The following is a 19,612-nucleotide window of genomic DNA, read 5'->3' as shown; positions in this document are numbered from 1 at the left end:
ATTTTTTTGGTTGTCTAACCCTCTGCAGAGCCTCGGGTTAGACAACAACAAAAATCACCCCTCGGGTCGGAGATTTCTCTGTCACACCCTCAAGTTAGGGGAATATTCTATTTGTCACACATCGAAGGCAGACAACGATAGAAATCACCTGATGCTATTTATTTATTAGCTGCCTCTATAGGAATAATTCAGGAGATCAGACGATAATATAAAGCTGTAATAATGAATTGAAAAATAGTGGTAGCTAGTAAAATTCGAAGGAGTTATCTCCCGTTGACGTGAAGAATTTCATTAGATATGTTTGACAACTGAAGGATGTGGGGTTACGAACATGGACATATTCTCTTAAATTGTTTTCTGGTGAAGGTTTCACATAAACGTTTTTCTTGAATTTGTTTTAGAAAGCCAATTTCAAGTTGGATGATATCTGCAACAGAAACTGCTAAATAACAAGAAACCATAAACTCGAAAAACGGTCCGCATCGTCATCTACAACGATCCATCAGTCCTCATCCTATCACAAACATGAATTAACTACGTTATACTTGGTTATGTAGGACAAGCACGCTCTAATTAAATAACCATCAGTTTGCGAACAGTTAGTGTTATTTCACTCAAAACAAAGTTTTCTTTTTCGCTTAATGTCAAACAACAATAATGGACGGATTAGAATACCCACTTACGGGGTCATTAAGTATGTTCGATTTTCTACTGCAACTTTGCGCTCCATGAAGTAAATATTTCATTCAGGGAATCGTTTCTGGAGGAATTGTTGCCACCATGAAATTCCGCCATGTGTCTCTGTAGCTCAGCAAGCTTCTGTCGGATTTCTTCCTCCTGCAAAACATTATCATGGTTCAAGTAGTAATCAAAAGTTCAGTTTCAGTGACTTGCATATCAGCGGCATTGGACCTCAATCACATAACAGATATTGAATAAGGTTTTGTATCCGTATTACATAAATGTTAACGCTTTACTTACACACTTACTTACCACAACATTGGGGGATAAATGTTATGTGATATCATATTAATTGATATAACTGACTTAAGTAAAGGTGTTTGTATCAATAGTATTAAAATAGGCTTAATTGGAATACCATAACATGTATTTTATTATCAGTGCAATAAGCTGTATCATTGGGTTGAAGTTGTTTAGTTATCGGTATTTTGGAATGAAATGAAGTTAAATGATTATCTCTAATGGTGTATTAACGGCGGAACTATGCGTTTGCACCTCGTCCGTCCGTGTTCCTTGTTACGTCCACCTTTCCATTTTACAACATAAAAAATGTCTGGGGCATACTTGTTGTCTTTACTATACATTGGTACATCTTTGGATAAGAGTGTCGATACCGAAATGTAACCCTTAGTTTAGAACACTCAAGGGTACTGCTGCTGCCTAATTTAGGAGGGCAAAAGTTAATCGGAAAGTCTACCATAGGTTACCAGATTTGTTACGTACTAGGTACCTCTTGTTATTGTCGGTCATGAGATTGGACGCGAAAGAATGACAGTATTACCTTATTTCAATGCTGTCATTTACAAGTTGTGAGCTATGGGTTGTCCAAAATACTTTGACTTGTTCTTTCTGCCTTTCTAATGTACTCATTTATAATCAGATCATAGCCTAATTGCCTTGTATGTAACTCTACGACGCCATATTCTGAGTGGTAAGTGATTGTTATATTCATCATTTATGCTATTTTACAAGTCTGTTATATTTACCACTTGTTCGTTTCCCTTGCTGATTTCTTCCAGGATATTCGTGCGAAGCGCGTAGAAGGACGTTTTTATGGCGAGTTCTTTGGCACGGCTTCTGGTACTTCCGGCACGTGACGGAGAAGCTGAGGTTGCTCTCGTGTGTCGTCCTGGTGAACGAGACCGCGCCCTCTCGCGATCAGATCTTGCGATCAGCAATGTCTCCCGTTCCATGTCCATCCTATAAGATTTTCGTCTTATAATTAAGACATGTATGCATATCGGCATTTGTTTTGTTTTTATCAAAATGAAAAGTCTACATGTATCAAAATATTGGGCTCAATCAAAACGGTGATGTTTTAAATGTTTGATACTTTAACAAAAATACAGAGCATATTGATGAGGAGAACGTATTTTGTAAAATAGATCTTAGTCTTAAACCATTAGTGATACCCTAGTGGTTGCTATAAGGCAAAATGTATGTACCATATTTGTACTAGTGTATTTTGTTATGTTCGGTTAAGAAGATAGCAAATAGCAGTTATTTAATACCTTGCCGCTTCCAGTTCCCTAGCTGAAATCTCTGCTTTTCCAATCATGGATGCACACATCTGGTCTAGTGATCCTGCCAGATCGTCGAAAGCAGCTGTTATAAAACGAAACGTGTTGTAGCAAATAATAGTCAGAGAACAGGAAAACAACATTATAATAATCTTCGACAATTTCTATCAATCTTTAAAGTTAAAAAAAAGAATTTGGTTGTGAAGATATATTTGCGTACATTTTGATGAAATTAAATACTTATATGGGACAATTTCAAAAGGAGGTGTGGTGAACTGGTATTTTCTCAACTTTTCATATTTTTGAAAGTTAAATGGTTGAAAATCTGTAATTTGTTAGAATCAGTGGAATAATGATACGGTATGACAATATGTGCCATAACAATAATCAACCAGACACTAACCTAAGAAATTCAATGAATATTATTTGTCAAAATGTAAAATTTGCTTTGCAATTGTCATCAACATATTTTAGGTAGTGTGATTTTATGCACTCGCGATTCATTTTAATCACTCTTCATTTCTTAATAGATTTTCCTCAAAGTTTATACAAAGATCAAGTAAGAGAATACCTCGGGTGGGTTCGTATTTCAGGGTCCCAACGTCAACGCTAAGGTCTCTGTTGCTATTTTTCAAGGGGGCATTCATGTCTTCAGTATAATTACAGACGTTTTCTAGTTTATTTCTATCTTGTTTTCCGAATTTGTTAATACGTCATAGTGATAACGCTGCCGACGTATCAGTGTCTTAAAATATTTGTAATAAAACTGTTGTGCTGTATTATACTGTCTAGATTGTAATACTATTTCTTCATAAAAATCACACTTGTTTATCTTAGAAATACATTAACTTATCATAATATATACTTAAGTTAATACTAAATGCTAATGGGGAAAAGGCAGAGAATTATGCGCATTGATTAATATTAATCACTATTAAACGCATTCTTGTTTCGATTACTTGTTTTGCCCAATTGACGTACTTTTCATTTCGGTTTCGACGCCAATCATTTCGTGCTGAAGTAGTGTTGTGTTACCGAGATCCTCGCCCAGACTTTTGTTGACTTCCGGTTGTTCGCTGAGGATCTCGTTGAAACTCTGTTCGCTTTCAATGAGAGCCTCCCAGTTGCGTCCGATGCTCTTTGCTGCCTTGGCCATCTTCCTGCACATAGTATTAATGATACGCAGCCTCTGTATTTCGTGATCAATGTCTTCATTAAGTGTCTCGTCCACATGCGCAGATTTGTCTTTCATCACTTTCCAGTAATGTTTGAATACGTCCATCGTCCGTGACCGCCAAGACCGGTGTCTTTTATAGGCTGATAATAGATAGAACATTAGCAATGAAATGGTTCATCCGTGCAACCAGGTAAAACGTAATACAGTAGGCTATATATTTATGGAAACTCAAAACAACTCGTATCATACTGACATGTTTTTAGTGAATATGTATGTAAACAAAGGCTATAGATGATTAAGTTCTGCCATTTAGCAGCTACCGAACAAAACAACACGTACCACACCGACATGTTGTCAATGAATGTTTGAGTCCTGTCATTTAGCAGCTACCGAACAAAACAACTCGTACCACGCCGACATGTTGTCAATGAATGGTTGAGTCCTGCCATCTAGCAGCTACCGAACAAAACCACACGTACCACACCGACAGGTTGTCAGTGAATGGTTTAGTCCTGCCATTTAGCACCTACCGAACAAAACAACCCGTACCACACCGACATGATGTCAGTGAATATCTGTGTAAACAAAGGCTATAGTTGAGTGAGTCCTGCCATTTAGAAGCTACCGAACAAAACAACTCGTACCACACCGACATGTTGTCAGTGAATATCTGTGTAAACAAAGGCTATAGTTGATTGAGTCCTGCCATTTAGCAGCTATTATAACGCAATTGACTGCTGGAAATACCACCTAACTATAAGCATCGGAAAGGACCGTTATTTGGCACAAAGGTTCGTCAAATTTATTTTAAGTAAAAGAGCAAAATTGTGGCGACGCCTAAATATTCCAAAGTACGGTAATTTAGCGTTATGTCAATGTGATAGTTTGATAAGTATTTATTGGGATCGCTGCTTGTATTGCGTTACCCATAAATCATATACTACACAGACAGACAATTGCAACCAATATGTCTCAACAGAATAGTCATTTGATGAGCATTGATATGTCACCTGGATTCCTTTGGTATTACTAAAATATACAGTATAGCTGGATATAAAAAAGAATGGAATTGGTATTTTATTTGTGCCTACATGCTAATGTAAATGTGATGAATAGCAAAGGGCCACGATGTACTATATAGAGGGGGAAATAATCAAGGATATTTTAAATACTGACTTACCGCACAGCTTACAAAAACATCGGTACAGTAAAACTGTTTAAAGCTAAGAGTATAAGAGATACAAAGCCTGCCATTCAACATTATAGAAAAATACAAAAATATCTTATGACATTTTACTGATTTTGATGTCAAGACGTTTTTTTCTGTATGCCTCTAACCGTGAACTCACCTTCTTTGGCACACGACATGATTTCGAATTGATCCTCAGCAAACGAGAGATCGCCTCCCTCTTCTTGTAGCTTCATGCGTTTGAAGTCATTGATGGCCTCCTGTAGCGTCTCCGTCTCAGTCAATCTGCTAGCTGATCGCATGTTGTCTCTCACCATACTTTTCACTACGTACGTGTAAAGAGCAAAAGACTATTCATGACAAAGAAGAGACGAAACAAGGGCGAGTTACGAACATTGTTGTTCAGTGCCATACGCGAGGTAGTGTCAAGAACAAAGCAGTTGTTTGTAGGACAGATTTAGAAGCTTTAAAATAGTATCAGGAACAGAAGTAGAGTAGGCTTCAAGGTAGTGATTGTAAAACGTAACTGGTTTCAAGGCAATCAGGACATAGAATATATTTCAAGGTAGCGGTAAGACCCAAATGAACAAAGAGTCGGTTTCAAGATAGAGTCAGGATCAACAAAGTCAGTTTCAAGGTAATGTCAGAACAGTAAAGTTTTCTTCAAGGTAAAGATAAAAACCAAAGGTAGAATTGACTTCAGGTTGGTCAGGAAAACATGGTAGAATTATGAATAAAGGTGGAAGTTTAAGCCACAAGTAGATTATATTGTAAAATCAGGATAACAAACTTTGATAAGATATTTGCATTATTGCGTAGTTTTTTTGGAACGTTTAATATTTATGAAAGTTAGTTTTTAAAAACCATCAATGAGGATAAATATCACGTTAAAAGACTATAACGGTCCTTTGACAGTAAACAGGGTATCCTACATTATGTCGATCGCATAGGATCACCTTTGGCGGTATAAAGTACCTTTGTTCATGTTCTCCTCCAACTCTAACTCGTTGAGAGCGTCCTCTGCTGCCCTGAAACTTTGTTCGGCGTCGCCCTCCCTTGGACTGTTTTCGTCATCATCCCCGTTATTGATAGAACTATACATACTCGGCACCGATATTCTGGTGGGGGCGGACTGTATGAAGGAGTTACCTTTCTTGGGTGTACTGGTCGCACGGTCCAGCGGCTCCCGGGGAGTGGATGTTTCTGAAAGGTAAGATTTACTGTTAACATCATCATACCATCAGATCGAGCAGGATCGGGCGAGAAAACGCTGATCTATTGGTACATGTTATTACTAGTACAAGCGAGGTAAGTATAGCATACCTCTCATCCAGCAGCATGCATATACAAAAGATTTTAAATGAACATTATATTTACATGCTTATTGTTGAAAGGAAGTAGCAAGGGGCATTTGATAAATGCATTGCTGTAATGGTAAGAATAGAAATATTAATGCAAAGCTGTTCTGTGGTTAATGTTTTTAATGAATTAACACTAGAATCTTCATCGGGGTATTGTACCATATGATGAGCTCCAATCCTAATATGTTGGGTTTTAAGTATGCTATGTAGAGTTGTATAGAATATGATAAAATCTACAGCTTTTTTTCAGAAATGATAAGATTTTGTAGAATGTGTAAATCGGGGATTCTTTCTTACCGTGAAAAAAAGGTTAGAAATAAAACAGCTCAAAAAGCACCTTTTATTTACCTCAACAAGTAAACTTTAATATGCAAATGGTCCAGTCTTTCCCTATTTAATGGTAATGGTATAAAACATGCTATTCCTTGTACGGGCGAAGTAAGCATGGTCCTTCTCAAAAATGTTGAACGTCATAAAAATATATTTGATACTTTTTGGGGTTAAATATTATATAGAGAGAGTTAAAGTGTTTAAATAATGATGTCAAATACTTTACCTGAGGTTCACTAACTATCATAAAAAGCAGGCTTTACCTGGTGCAAAATGCAATCCACTATCGTCACGAAGGGTCTGCATACCACTATCTCGTCCTAGGGAACGATCTAGATTGACTATATAAGGAAGCAGGGTTAATCCGTTAGAACATGTAAGGATATGGTATCAGCAGTGTAATAAATGTTTTACACCGTATTAAGACGATAAATATTGATATATAACACGTTTTGATATTTGACAGACATTACAAATTAGTTCTACTATACAAGGATATACATATAGATATCACTACACATGTAGCATAGCATATATAATATCATAATACTTTCATATTTATTAGAATGTAGTAATATGCAATGTTATAGTTTGATATTTTTACATACATGATTATAATTTGTTTTATTAGATAATAATTTAATCTTGGTTGTAACAAGCATTTTCATTGGCTTACAAATTTATGTTATCAGCCCATAACGTAACGTTTGTAACGTCGCTTCTGATTGGCTGATACATTGGCGTAATAATTTAAAATAAAAGAATCCATCAATGAAAGTGGATTTCCACAGGGATGGTGTAAGGTAGATTAAATCATAAGGATTGACTTGAATATATTTTTCATGTTATGGATCTATACAACAAAAAACCGGAGTGTACTCTCATCATAAATCGCTTCGCGGTTTATTTAGAGTAAATTCCGTTTTTTTGTGTTATATCTTCATAAAATAAAATAAAATATTCAAGTTAATCCTTAAATAACATTGTACTTGATTAAAATAAAGTTAAAACGTTCTTTCATAGTTTTGTTGAACTTGGTAACAATATGGTTTGCAGATAAACAGATACGATTACTGCAAATCAGTTGTAACATAGCTAGCATCAAATAATATAGCAAAGAAATTCTATCACAAAATTTAATATCGCGCTAGTAGTTACTCGTGCACAGTAAATATATTTTTTATCATTTTGCCAATGTATATCTTCGCGAATTAGTCATAACATAGTTATCAACTGCAATAAAAGCAAATATCAAAAATAACTTATTTGCAGCACAACTCATTTTAACAGGAATCAGTTGTCAAAACCATTATCAGCTGAATAAAACAGTGTATATGTATGTTGAATTTGATTACATTTCATATGAAATCGACTTATAACTCTCCCAAAGGTTTAATGATATTTTATTTCGTCTCGAATAATTTCAAGGAATATTTTAATTCGCCGAAGGCTTGAATTAACATTATCTTAAAGATGCACTTCATACATTTCGAATGAAATGAAAATAGTTTAAAGACTATTTGATGCAATAAGCTAACAGCATTATAATGCACACGTGCAATACCCATAAGACGTAAAAATTAGCTCAAAATGTTTAAATGACCTCTTTATCTTTTTTTCAATATTTTTATCAATGTTACATGTTTCAATGATACACTCTATTCCTAGCCTCACAACAACTGGTTCTTGTACAAAATGGTAAACTTTGTTATTTATGATCGTGTCATAAAAACATGCTGGTCAAGCAGGCGTGCAATATTAGTTGGCAGAGTTCTTTAGTCGCTAAATGGCAAACATGATGCATGATATAAACCGTGAAACATTCTTGGGTAGCTGTTTTGCTGATTTATGCGTCTTCAGACCAGACCAGTAAGTAAATACGTGTATTCCGTCTTTGCGTATTGCAGAGTTATCTTCTCTTGTGAGCAGGTATTGATTGTTACGTCATTGGTTTGTGTGAGAAGATTACGTCGTTTTTTCCAAAATTGATGACGTTACTCTCACAAACAAATGACGTAACAATCAACCCCTGCTCACAAGAGCAGATAACTCTGCAATACGCAGAGACGGAATAAGCCTTCACGGTAAGGGGGTTTGTGTGAACTTCAATGTTGTCATGGTAGAGGATAAAACCGGTAATATAAATACACGAGAAATGTTTCATGTACACACTGCACACATACGCTATATCATGAAAAAACAAATTATATATTCACAATTGTACAAACATCAACGTCAACAACACTTTAATGGTGAGATGTCTGACACCAAATCAACGGAATGAAAATAAAAGTGAAAAAAAAGACATGCATGTTTACATCATGAAAATGATATCAAATGAAATGAAAGAATGAAATTTATGAGACGCTTTATAATAATTTAATGGTATAACTATGGAAAAGATGTAAGCAGTACGTTATGATTGACAGAAATGCATGCCTTGGTCAATAACTCCCTATTTCAACTAGACGCTGGCGTATGGTCGTGTGAAGCCGAGAACTGCGCTCGTTACTACTGTTGTAGCCAAAAAGAACAAAGCGTCTTCCTTACCTACTGTGTTAAAGTCTAGATGTGGAACCTGCTCTGTTTGAGAGATGTATATGTGAACTCCGCCAGAACTTTTTAGCTGTACTGGTTCCGGTCGTGAATTTGAGTCATCTGTCTGGAGGCAAGCGTCTCTTGTTGTATTTAATACATGCGGTGATGCAAATTCTATTGTATTTGATTGTTCAACAGTGGAATCATCTTGGTCAAAACCTAGCTCACTATTCTTTTCATTGGCTTCGTTCTCTTCTTTCTCCTCGACTGTTTTGTCTTCCTCCTGACTCTCATGAATGTCGTTGGCTAAACATATGATTCATCACATGGAGTGCAAAGAACAAATGAAGATGATTCATATGAATGTTTTACACGATGACAGAAAATGGATATGAATAGTTAATAAGCCTGTACTGGGACATTTTCACGTTGTTTTTTATGCAATTTTCAACTTGATCGAAGTCATCTTTTTAAAATCTTAAAATACTTATAGAACACTCACAGTGGTGTAACTGCATTGTATAAATTGAGTAATTCATCTTACAGATTCTATTAAGAAAACGACATCATTTTTTTCTAATTTTTAACTGAATCAGATTTAAGGTAATAGTTTATGATACAATACTTGTTGTTTATGTTATCTTCATAATTATATACATTCTTGTATATTATTTTGAAGATGCGCAAGGCCGAATAAGATGATAATAATAATTATTGAAATACATTCAAATGTTTCAGCAGTTCACAATTACCATGACATGAAAAAAATAGACTTTGTAGTTTGTTAATGAAACGAGATAAGGTTATGATAAGGTGGCACCTATTTGAAAATGTTACAGTAAACAGTATTTGATACATTGTTTGATGGATATATGAAACATGAAACGATCTTCATTAAACTACGATGACGCAAAACATGTGAGATTATTGTGATTGTAGGCAGTAAAACCATAAGGCCGTATGAGTTATCGTCCTTCGGATGTGATGTCATCGGTAGATGTCGCCACATTATCATTCTTGATTCGAGGCTCTTTATTATGTGATACCATGATTCAATGTCTGTAGGTTGTATTTGAATAAAAATGAAGGCAAAATATTGCAGACAGGCCTTGTGATTATACATGGCGTGGGTTTCAGGAATGAAATGTGAAACAACAATGTGAAACAACAATGTGAAACAGCAATGTGAAACAACACGAGTGGTCACGTGATCTGTTACACACACGGACTGGTTGTGTCTACCTTTACATGAACATTTGGTTGTACAACCTCCTCTCATGCAACAGGTGTCTCCACCTGTACAATCAGGTATTTCACGTGTACGATAAGTCATTGTCTCTGAAATACAATATCATTAACGTTAACTAGTCGGAGCACATCAAAGAGTGAGATATATGTTATACGCATTAAGCAGTAATAAAGCATTTTGGATAATTAAATATTCATATATGTAATAAACAATGTTGTCAATATGTTAATGAGCAAGGGAAAAGCCATCTTCAAATAACTCTTATCCACTTTATTTCTGATATAGGGACTTACCAACTGACGAGAAGTCCGGAACCGGAAGTTGGTCATCCTGCACCACATATATGTGGAGGCCTTTGTTTTTGCTCACCAGATGTATCGGGGCGGTATCGTTAAGACTCCTGTTTCCCGTGTCAAAACTCCTGTTGCCTCTATCAAAACTTCTGTTTCCCGCGTCAAAGCTTCTATTTCCTGCATCAAAGCTTTTGTTTCCTGCATCAAAGCTTCTATTTCCTGTATCAATCTGATCTGCTGTCTGCTGGAATGTTTCCCGACTTCTGTTAAGAGGCTCGGCTATCTCAGGCTCAATGACTTCGTGTTTTGGGACTGTAATGAAAGGACACTGTGTTCTCATTTTATAATGCAAATATTGAGAAGTATTCACTATTTTTCTACTTGTATTTCAAACATAATAATGAATAAATGTAAAAAAAAAAGACGGACTTGAAAACATATTTAGATAATATGGAAAACATAGTTAAAATCAGAAATAAACATGTGCAAAATGTTGTGATATACCACTAACGTTTAGAATGATTTCCAACACAATACCTGGTCTTCCAAGCATGTTGGTGAGAATGTCCCTTGCGGAAGTAAGGTCACCATCTTCCTCCTCCAACCGTAGTGCTCGGCACTTCTCTAGAGCTGCCTCTAAAGCTAATCCTTCACAAGCGCGTGTGGCTCTTCGTAACTCCTTTCGACATATCATACGTTCTGGATAACACAATAATAGACTTGCAAGAATGTTATACTCACTCATATAATCTTTAAAATGACCCTTGCTGTTGCGAGGCTGATGGCCTTATGGCCTAAATTTTAATCAAATCTTGAAATAGGAGGACGTGAAACCCTAAACAAACCAACATTTATGAAGAAGTAAACATTTCTCAGTTAACATACGTTTTACGAATCTTTAATTTTGAAATATGTCGTTTTGTTTTGCTGATGTCTTTATCATTTTCCCCACTGCAAACAACGCAATTGTGTTCATGCAGGACATCAATACTTCCCTCTTTTTATAATTATATCGAGCGTGTTTCATTAACGGGAAACGCTTGTTGAAGGAAAGGAAATGTGCCCACTGCAAATTCAACGTGATTTGGAGAGACAGAAATGGTGGTTAATCTGATAATGTTACTATATGCATCTTTAAAAGGGTGTATCGAAGTCAAGAAAACAATTTTTATTACGTACTCCTCTTCCCACCTGTAAACAACAAAATAAAATAGATGTGACTATCTGGCAAAGATCTCTGTCTTAAATGTTAGGTCGGCCTCTGATAGAAAATATTGTGAAACATATATATTTCTGATGAAATCAAATATAGTGGTTGTCTGAAAAAAAACCATCTTTGCCACAAAATGAAGAGGTATGTGATTCACTATACACAGAGGGTACGTTAACAATATTGATGTCTTCATGTGTATCCACACTGTATTTTATTTTACATTGCACACAGGTATAACCGTCGTACATGTCCAATCAGCTATGTGGTCCATCTATTCTCTTAATTTTGTTTTATTATTTTAGTTCACGTTTATACTTCAAACAACATATAATGATCCACGAAAGTAATGGCACTTATAGAAAATACAGCAACTTCTCAAACATACTAGGTGTGCTTCTAAGTATAATACATACTCTCCTCAATTTCCAGTTCCCTCAACACAGCTTCGCCATTTGCAATTTCAGCCGCCATTTTCTCCGCGTTGATTTCTCTCATTCGTGTCACCCATTTGTGAACCTTTGTCCGATCTCTCTGCTTGATAGCCTGCATCAAACGTTGGGTCAACCGCATTTGTTCTGGGGGGAAATCGAATTCAATCATTTGTTCATATATTTTAACAACCGATAATGGATGCTTGCCATTGGTATTTTGACGAATTCACATTCATTTCATTATATTTTTAAATATCGTATTAAATTTCGACACGTTTTAAGTTCATAATTACAAAATATATAATACATGTATCACAATTTTTATTGTAATGTCAAAAAACCAACTACGTGCAAAAGCATTCAAGAATTACTCGGATTAATTCTACAATTCTTGCATTTTTAGCTTGTTTTCCCCACCGGAACATCCTGGATACGTTTTAGCTACGTTTTCAAAGATACGTTTCTGTGTTATTATCAGATACTATTTTGAAATTTTGTGTTGATTTGTTTTCAGGAAATGACAAGTTATTCGCATGAAAGCATTTTTACACCATTCGGTTTCTTTCCTTAAAAAACAATGCCAGTGAAATTTCATTTTTCAATAATTGGTTTGGTTTTGTTTGTGTGTGTTTAACGTCCTATTAATAGCTAAAGTCATTTAAGGAGATGCCAGGTTTTCGGTGGTGGAGGAAAGGCGGAGCTTCCGGGAGAAAACCAGCTACCTACGACCAGTACCTGGCGACTGCACCACGTAGGCCTCGAACCCACGAACCAGTGGTGGAGGGCTAGTGATAGCAGAATGTCAGAGGCCTTAACCACTTGGTCCTTTTTTTTTAAATAACTTGCTATGTCTTGCAAATAATTATCTTTCAGGTTAATCAGTTTCATTTGAGTGGCGCAATAATTGGCTCCAGGAAAATTCTATGACAAAAGCCATATACACTAAACCCTTGCATATCGCGAATACTTTTGGTGCGATGCTGTACTCACTTTCGTCCTCAAGTGCTCGTAGCTCATCCAATGCCTTCTGGAAGAGCTGCTCCTGCTTCATCTCAATTTGTAGAGAATCCTCTTTTGACACGACCTAAAGAAGCATTCAACACGATAACGTTTTGCACATCTGGGGAATATATGTACTCAAGGATCACAAGTTATTCGTTCTTATTAAAGGAATTCTTGATAGTTTTATAGTACGTAGGGTTTGCTACGTGCATAACGCACATCCTGAACACGAAGCAGAGGAGGACGAGAACTGAACATATAATTTTGAAAGAACAACGTGAATTGACTTACTTCGTATGTGAAAACTCTGAATGGGACATCACCCGTACGACCTATGGCCAGGATCTCCACCACACTTCCGGGCGTCCCCGTCCGGACGTATCCTTCCCAGAATTGCCCATCTGTCTGCTTCAGTTTACATTCTGAATGGTCCTTCACTGAGATTATTCGGGCCTCGGGCATGGCCAAGGATACTTTGTGCACCTCGTGTGCCAAGAGATAGAAAGTACGCGGCGCCTTCAGTCTGTAGCCCAGACACCATTCTGGTGACGGCGTCTGGATGGGGGACGGCATTCCAGTTAGTGTCGGGAGAACAACGTCAATGATTTTTACGTAAATAGGGATCCCTTCAGTGCTACTGATATTTGGCGGTCGTGCAAACACTGTGAGTTTGTATGATCCATGCTTAGGAAAGATGCTTGTGATGGTAACGGTGTCATCTTGTGTGTCACACATGACGTAATTATCGTAAGCTTCCTTCTTCAAACCTTCCTCAAACATAAGTGTGGCGAACACGTAGACACCCGGAGGTCTTTTTATGTGCATTCGGAACTCTCCTGTCACAAGGTTACTGATGTACGACGGCCATGGGTCATCCTCCGAAAAGCCCAGTTTTCGGAAGTCTTCATTCGGTCCGAGATGATTGCCCTCCTCAATGTCAGGAAAAGGCTTCGTTTGTATAGGTTCGTCCTGACAGCTTACAAGGTAACTACATGCGGGTGCAAACCTGGTTTTCTTGTGTCTTTCTTTCGCAAGGACATTCAAGGAGTACTCGCCGGGCTCAGGCAGTCTCAGATTGATTGCCATCTTCCCGTTTTCTATTGAATGCATGATATGTCGGCTAGAAACTGGTTCATCTTTCTCTCCTCGAATGAGATCGTGACGGAATTCGAGGTCTTTTTGCAATGTGAATTTTATTTCTGCATCTCCGTCTTCAGCTTCCACTTCACCTTTCTTGTGTGTGACAGCGGTCATACCCATGTCCTTGGTGTCCTCACCTGGTCCCCACTCCTGTCTCATATTCGGCGGTAGCGGTCTACAACTTGCGGATATCCCGGTACATTCTATGATGTAAGTCACCAACAGAGCATGGTGTGTTTCGTTTGTTTCGCTTCCGTGTAACTCAAACAGATACTGACCCTCGGCCGGACACCTGATTGTTGCCCTAATATCACCTTCTTCCATGTCGCGTTCCAGGAACACGTATCTATCCAATGTGTTTCGAGAAGACGCAGTCACCTCTCGGCTCCCCTTGGACCTGTACAATTTATAGACAAACGCCATGCTTTTCTTCTTTTTCATCCCTAGTACAAACGTGACAGTCCCGTCTGGGCAATGGACCCTGTTCTTTGGATGTGATCTTAGATAAAGATCGTGCCTAAAAAAGTCTGATCTCAAAGATGCTGCATCTCTGGCTTCTTCGTATGACATTGGTCGTGCCAACAACTGGAATTTCTCATCGTCTGGAAAATGGTCGTAGATAAACATTTCCGGTTCCGTCAGGAAATAGTAATCCCGGAAACGCACGTGTGTCTTGAATGATCCTCTGTTTTCACGCATGGCTCGGCGCTGACTGACTTTGCCATTCTCATCCTCTATGAGTCGCCAGTTGTTCTTAAGAACGCCATATGCCGCCTCGCAAATCCAACGGACGTCCATCACTCGCCATTGACCGTCCAGAAGCACAACTGTCCATGTCTTCTTCTGCTCTCTGAAATCGTCCCCTACCTCATACTTGATCGTGTTGCGGACACATCCCGACACAGCGAAGCATTTCAGTCCAGCGTGTCTACGAGAGACAAAGAGGAACCATACATTTATAGAAAGGGAGGAGCTACCATCCAGAATCATGGATTGGTATAAATGACTACGCATCGTTGGATAAGTAAACCCGCGGCTGCGTTCATGACGTTCACTTAACCTATCTATGATGAGAGAACGTAAGTAGATACGTCCAGTAGAACATGCATGGTTAAATTGCTGATACATTTGCTATGCAATTAGTAATTTAATACGTATTATTTCAATAATAACTAAAATGATTAAAAGAGAATGACAAAGTACATATGACTGGACTTGAGTGGTATCATTTTGAGTCTATACCATCGAGTTATCTAACAGCTACCAGAGAAAACAACAAATTGATGGATTTCACTCATGAAATGATGGATTTAATGAGACAATGACTTTTTTAAATAACAACGCAATGATCGATGGTATGGAATTACTGAAGATTTGGTCTAATGTAGAAGTATTTTGATTTTTTTCCCAAGGATATGCAGAGAATGCAAAAAATAATCGTACTTGCAAAGAACATGAAAAAGTTCATCATAATCTATTTCACGTCTTCGTAGTTTCCATAGGTACATGGCTGTGGATTCCGCGTGACTCCAGGTAGACCTCGGAAGGTCTCTGATGTAGTCGTCGTCTAAACACCGAGCAAGCCACCTGTAAGTATAAATGTTTGATATCAACGGATAGTATGCCTTACCATTGCAATTAACACGCTTTGATTTCATTCATTTCATAATGATCCTATAGGAGATGAACACACATATAATCGAAGTGAACAGATTTGTAACACGATATGTGCTGGATGGACACTGATCAAGCCAGAGAACTCTACATATCATATTATATATTCAATTATATTATAAATCATGTGTATATATAAGTCTCTGGTCAAAAAGACATGGTTAAGAGTAGTAACCTCCTGTTGGCATAATCACCTTGTGAGGACTCTTGCCTTCTCCACATCTGTCTCGGCTGGGCGGATTAAGAATTCCACCAATAACGCAATGCGGTGGGTAAGGTAGCTCGACGGAGTCTGTAAGAGGGAAGATTTTTAGTTTAAGTTGTTAATTACATATAATTTAATCTTGCTTGTAACCAGCATTTTCATTGGCTTAAAAAATTATATGTTATCAGCCCATAACGTTAAAAAGTGACGTCGCCGTTTGTAACGTCGCTTTTGATTGGCTGATACAGCGGCGTTATCATTTCTAAGAGAAAAGAGCCCATCAATAAAAGAGGATTTCCACAGGAATTGTGTATAGTAGATTAAATTATAAGGATTGACTTGAATACATTTTTTTATGTTATGGAGCTATTATACAAAAAACCGGAACGTACTCTCATCATAAACCGCTTCGCGGTTTATTTAGAGTACACTCCGTTTTTTTGTGGTATAGCTCCATAACATATATTCAAGTCAATCCTTAAATAAAATCGATTTCACAAATGTTTTTGTTTACAAAAGTTTTGTCATTTTGAGGTCGAAAAAGATTTAATGGGTTAAGCGAACAAAAAGTCGTCGCACAAAAATGGTTGCTTTGCATTCTCCGCTGAAACATTGGAAAACGTTTAATAATTGTTTCCCTGACGAAATGTATTCTAAAAATTCATAGGGAGTTAGAAGAAAGTTGTGGATGTTGGTAGGTATGCTGAAAAATTATTTGGCAATACTTTGGAAAAGAATCTGCTCCAATCGTCTGTGTTATAGTGACTTTGTAAATATCGTACGCTTGCAGACGACAACTGCTTTGCAAACAAGTGATTTTGTTTTGGTTACACAACACACTTGTCATTCCCTCCCATAAGAGAATTCAAACTATATACCTGGGTTTTTAGATTCAAAACATGAAACGTTATGGCATAATTATTTACATTTACATGCATTTTTACCTCGAGCGCATGCGTATCTAGCTCGTCCAAAATGTCCTCGTCCATTAGCGCTTCTTTTGATATGATGGGGGGACACGGGAGAGGACTGCCATATTCGTCTTCCGGTGGTTGCCATTTTAGTTTGTGGTAGACTTCCTGTGCCTCTCTAAGCAGTTCCGGTGTAGGTGGTTCCCGGTAAAACCCTAACTTTCGTAAGTGCTCCTTCAGTTCATCCTGCTACAATTCAGAAATCGCAACAATATAGATATATACATGCGATCTGTTTTTATACGTTAGACGTGAATATTCAATAATAGTTTTAATATTACGGCATAATCAACCTTTATCACAATGTCATGACTGACGTGAATACACCCTTGTTACACATTTTCTGTGATACTTCATATAATGGCAGTCATTGTGATATCATATTAAAACCAACAAACATGGAACCAAAAGTATGACGGTTTGACGATGGTAGTACATCAATTTGCACCGTAATAGTGTGGGCTCTGTGGCGTAGTGGGCAGCGCACTTGCCTTTCACCAAGGCAGCCTGGCTTTGATTCCCTGATCGGACGTGAAGAGCTATGGGGTCACTTGCCCGACCACGTGGGTTTTCTCCGGTTACTCCGATTTCCTCCCACATTAAGACCCCCCGCGTGCTTACATTTAAACAAGAGTGATTAAATATAAGTTGAACGAACTTGTTTCAAAATTGTTGTAAAATAGATAAAGTTTATATATATATTGTGGGCTCATGTATGAAAATGATCTAGAAAACTTTTCCATATTATATAAAATTCAAACAAAAATTTAGCATTGCTGAAAGTTTCATCTACTATTCCATAGTTATATTTTACAGAATCGTGTTCCACATACTCATTGCAATAAAGCAATATGGTATTGCCATCTGATGATCACATGTATATTGCTATAGTATTCATCCCTGGTTTCCACTGCATACCAATCCATTATCCCCTTCCCTATTCCCGTATTTGTTCTGTTGTACATATTACTTCATTCCTGTAGCTAGTGTTGACAAGTTGATTATTAAGCAGGTAAAACATATACACGACACTTGTTTTTGTTTCCTTTTCTGTTCTATAAAATGTACAATTTGTATTTCAATTTATTATAAAAAAAAATGAACAAAACAATGTTTATACCAAACAAAAATGTTCTCATAGACCTGGCTGGTGGTATGCTAACAATGAATTTGAAACGGCTTCTGTTTGAAGCGACGAACAAAGACTGACACTCGTCACAGCTCGGCAGATTCCGTACCTATAATCAGCCGAGGTTAGCCGAACGGAATCCGATCAACTTGAACAACTTTACAATCCGCACTTATTCAACTTCAGTTGATCCCCGCCTGTGTGGAAGTGAAGTGTATTTGCATGACGGAAATTAAATCTACTGATTTCATCCGTAACCTGAATGATTTCGATTTCGATGTATTTCCCTATTTGAAATATATTTAAATGCGTTTTGTCGTGTTACTTGTGTAAATATGCCATTAACATGTCATAACGGACATAATTAACTTAACCAATAATTTTCCTTCCTGAAATGTTTCTTTCAATCAGGGATGGTTTTAAATATTAACAGACGTAATGTGGGGCGGAACGAGGATTAAAAATGCAATTTAAAGAAATTATCCCAGAACTTGTTATATTTTCATTTCATTATTAATTACAGCTGAGCACAGTATGTATTTCTTACCCTGAAATCATTGATAAGTTGGCTACCAAACCCTCTTATCAGCCCGTCGAGTCCCAATATTGATAAAATATCATCAAAATGTTGAAAAGGAATTTCAACTGGTTCGGATTAGATATAGCAAACTTTGTGCAAATTCGTAAACAAAAACTAAGTCAGGAATTCGTCAGTTTAAATGTATTTATAAGCTGTCTTTTACAATATTATATGCAGTTGACATTATTGTCCAAATAACTGTGATGTTGTTGTGAATTAAAATGACCTCCCGTGCGTTACCCTATTCTTCCATGATGCGTTTTGCTGAATGTCTAATGATATTCTACAGAGCGCAAAAACACGCTATATTATCATTTAATGTTCGATAGCTTTTATCTCCCCATTTAAAATACAACCAAGTTTTGTGTAAATATTGCTACCTGCCTGTCCTACTTTGACATTTGTGTGTTAATAGCTCTGAAACGTGTATCTAGGGCACAATTTCTACCTGTACGGATCAATGGCGCTATTGATTGAGCTATCACACCTGTACAGGTATGTCACAACCAGCATTACTTCGATCTGTATCGATCAGTGATCACAATGGACATTTTGTTTCGGGGTATAATGTACAAATCGAACTATTGTTTTATTGTGTCTGTTGTACAGTAACATACACCACAGTCCCGTCGACTATCTGACGGAGTAATCCTCTTATACCTAATACAGCCCCGTTAGCTGAGAATTTTAAAACTGCTTTTGAAGTCATAAAAGCAATTTATGTTCAACTAGTTTTGTATACGCTGACGGTCAATTGAATTCTGTAACACATTTGACGAATTTACACACATCATGACAGAACGTAGTTTGTCGAAAGACTATATAATTGGCTTATTTTGTGTTTCAGGCAAATTAGTTCAAAACTAGTA

General features: G+C 37.1%; 1 protein-coding gene across 5 annotated transcripts in view; it reads right to left on the bottom strand.

Annotated features, from left to right (window-relative positions):
• Positions 1 to 36: 36 nt before the first annotated feature.
• The window catches only part of LOC110454848, a 31,813-nt gene continuing 12,237 nt past the window's right edge, over positions 37 to 19,612 (bottom strand). For 2 of the 5 annotated variants that reach the window (XM_021504590.1, XM_021504591.1), the window contains exons 2-17: positions 17,008 to 17,223; positions 16,053 to 16,150; positions 15,628 to 15,771; positions 13,336 to 15,112; positions 13,033 to 13,126; positions 12,025 to 12,186; positions 10,936 to 11,097; positions 10,399 to 10,710; positions 8,869 to 9,162; positions 6,582 to 6,659; positions 5,603 to 5,830; positions 4,788 to 4,952; positions 3,243 to 3,578; positions 2,253 to 2,346; positions 1,728 to 1,941; positions 37 to 837 (exon numbers count right to left, since the gene is read on the bottom strand). In XM_021504590.1, the coding sequence (XP_021360265.1) occupies positions 709 to 837; positions 1,728 to 1,941; positions 2,253 to 2,346; positions 3,243 to 3,578; positions 4,788 to 4,952; positions 5,603 to 5,830; positions 6,582 to 6,659; positions 8,869 to 9,162; positions 10,399 to 10,710; positions 10,936 to 11,097; positions 12,025 to 12,186; positions 13,033 to 13,126; positions 13,336 to 15,112; positions 15,628 to 15,771; positions 16,053 to 16,150; positions 17,008 to 17,223 (4,503 nt within the window). In that variant the 3' untranslated portion in view covers positions 37 to 708. Of the gene's footprint in view, positions 838 to 1,727; positions 1,942 to 2,252; positions 2,347 to 3,242; positions 3,579 to 4,787; positions 4,953 to 5,602; positions 5,831 to 6,581; positions 6,660 to 8,868; positions 9,163 to 10,098; positions 10,195 to 10,398; positions 10,711 to 10,935; positions 11,098 to 12,024; positions 12,187 to 13,032; positions 13,127 to 13,335; positions 15,113 to 15,627; positions 15,772 to 16,052; positions 16,151 to 17,007; positions 17,224 to 19,612 lie in introns of all 5 variants that reach the window. The other 3 variants (XM_021504593.1, XM_021504594.1, XM_021504595.1) reach the window with 3 other exon arrangements.

The sequence above is a fragment of the Mizuhopecten yessoensis genome, unplaced genomic scaffold, assembly GCF_002113885.1.
Source record: "Mizuhopecten yessoensis strain PY_sf001 unplaced genomic scaffold, ASM211388v2 scaffold8071, whole genome shotgun sequence".
NCBI lineage: Eukaryota > Metazoa > Mollusca > Bivalvia > Pectinida > Pectinidae > Mizuhopecten > Mizuhopecten yessoensis.
Note: the sequence above shows the minus strand (reverse complement) of the source record. Positions and strands in the feature narration are given on the sequence as shown.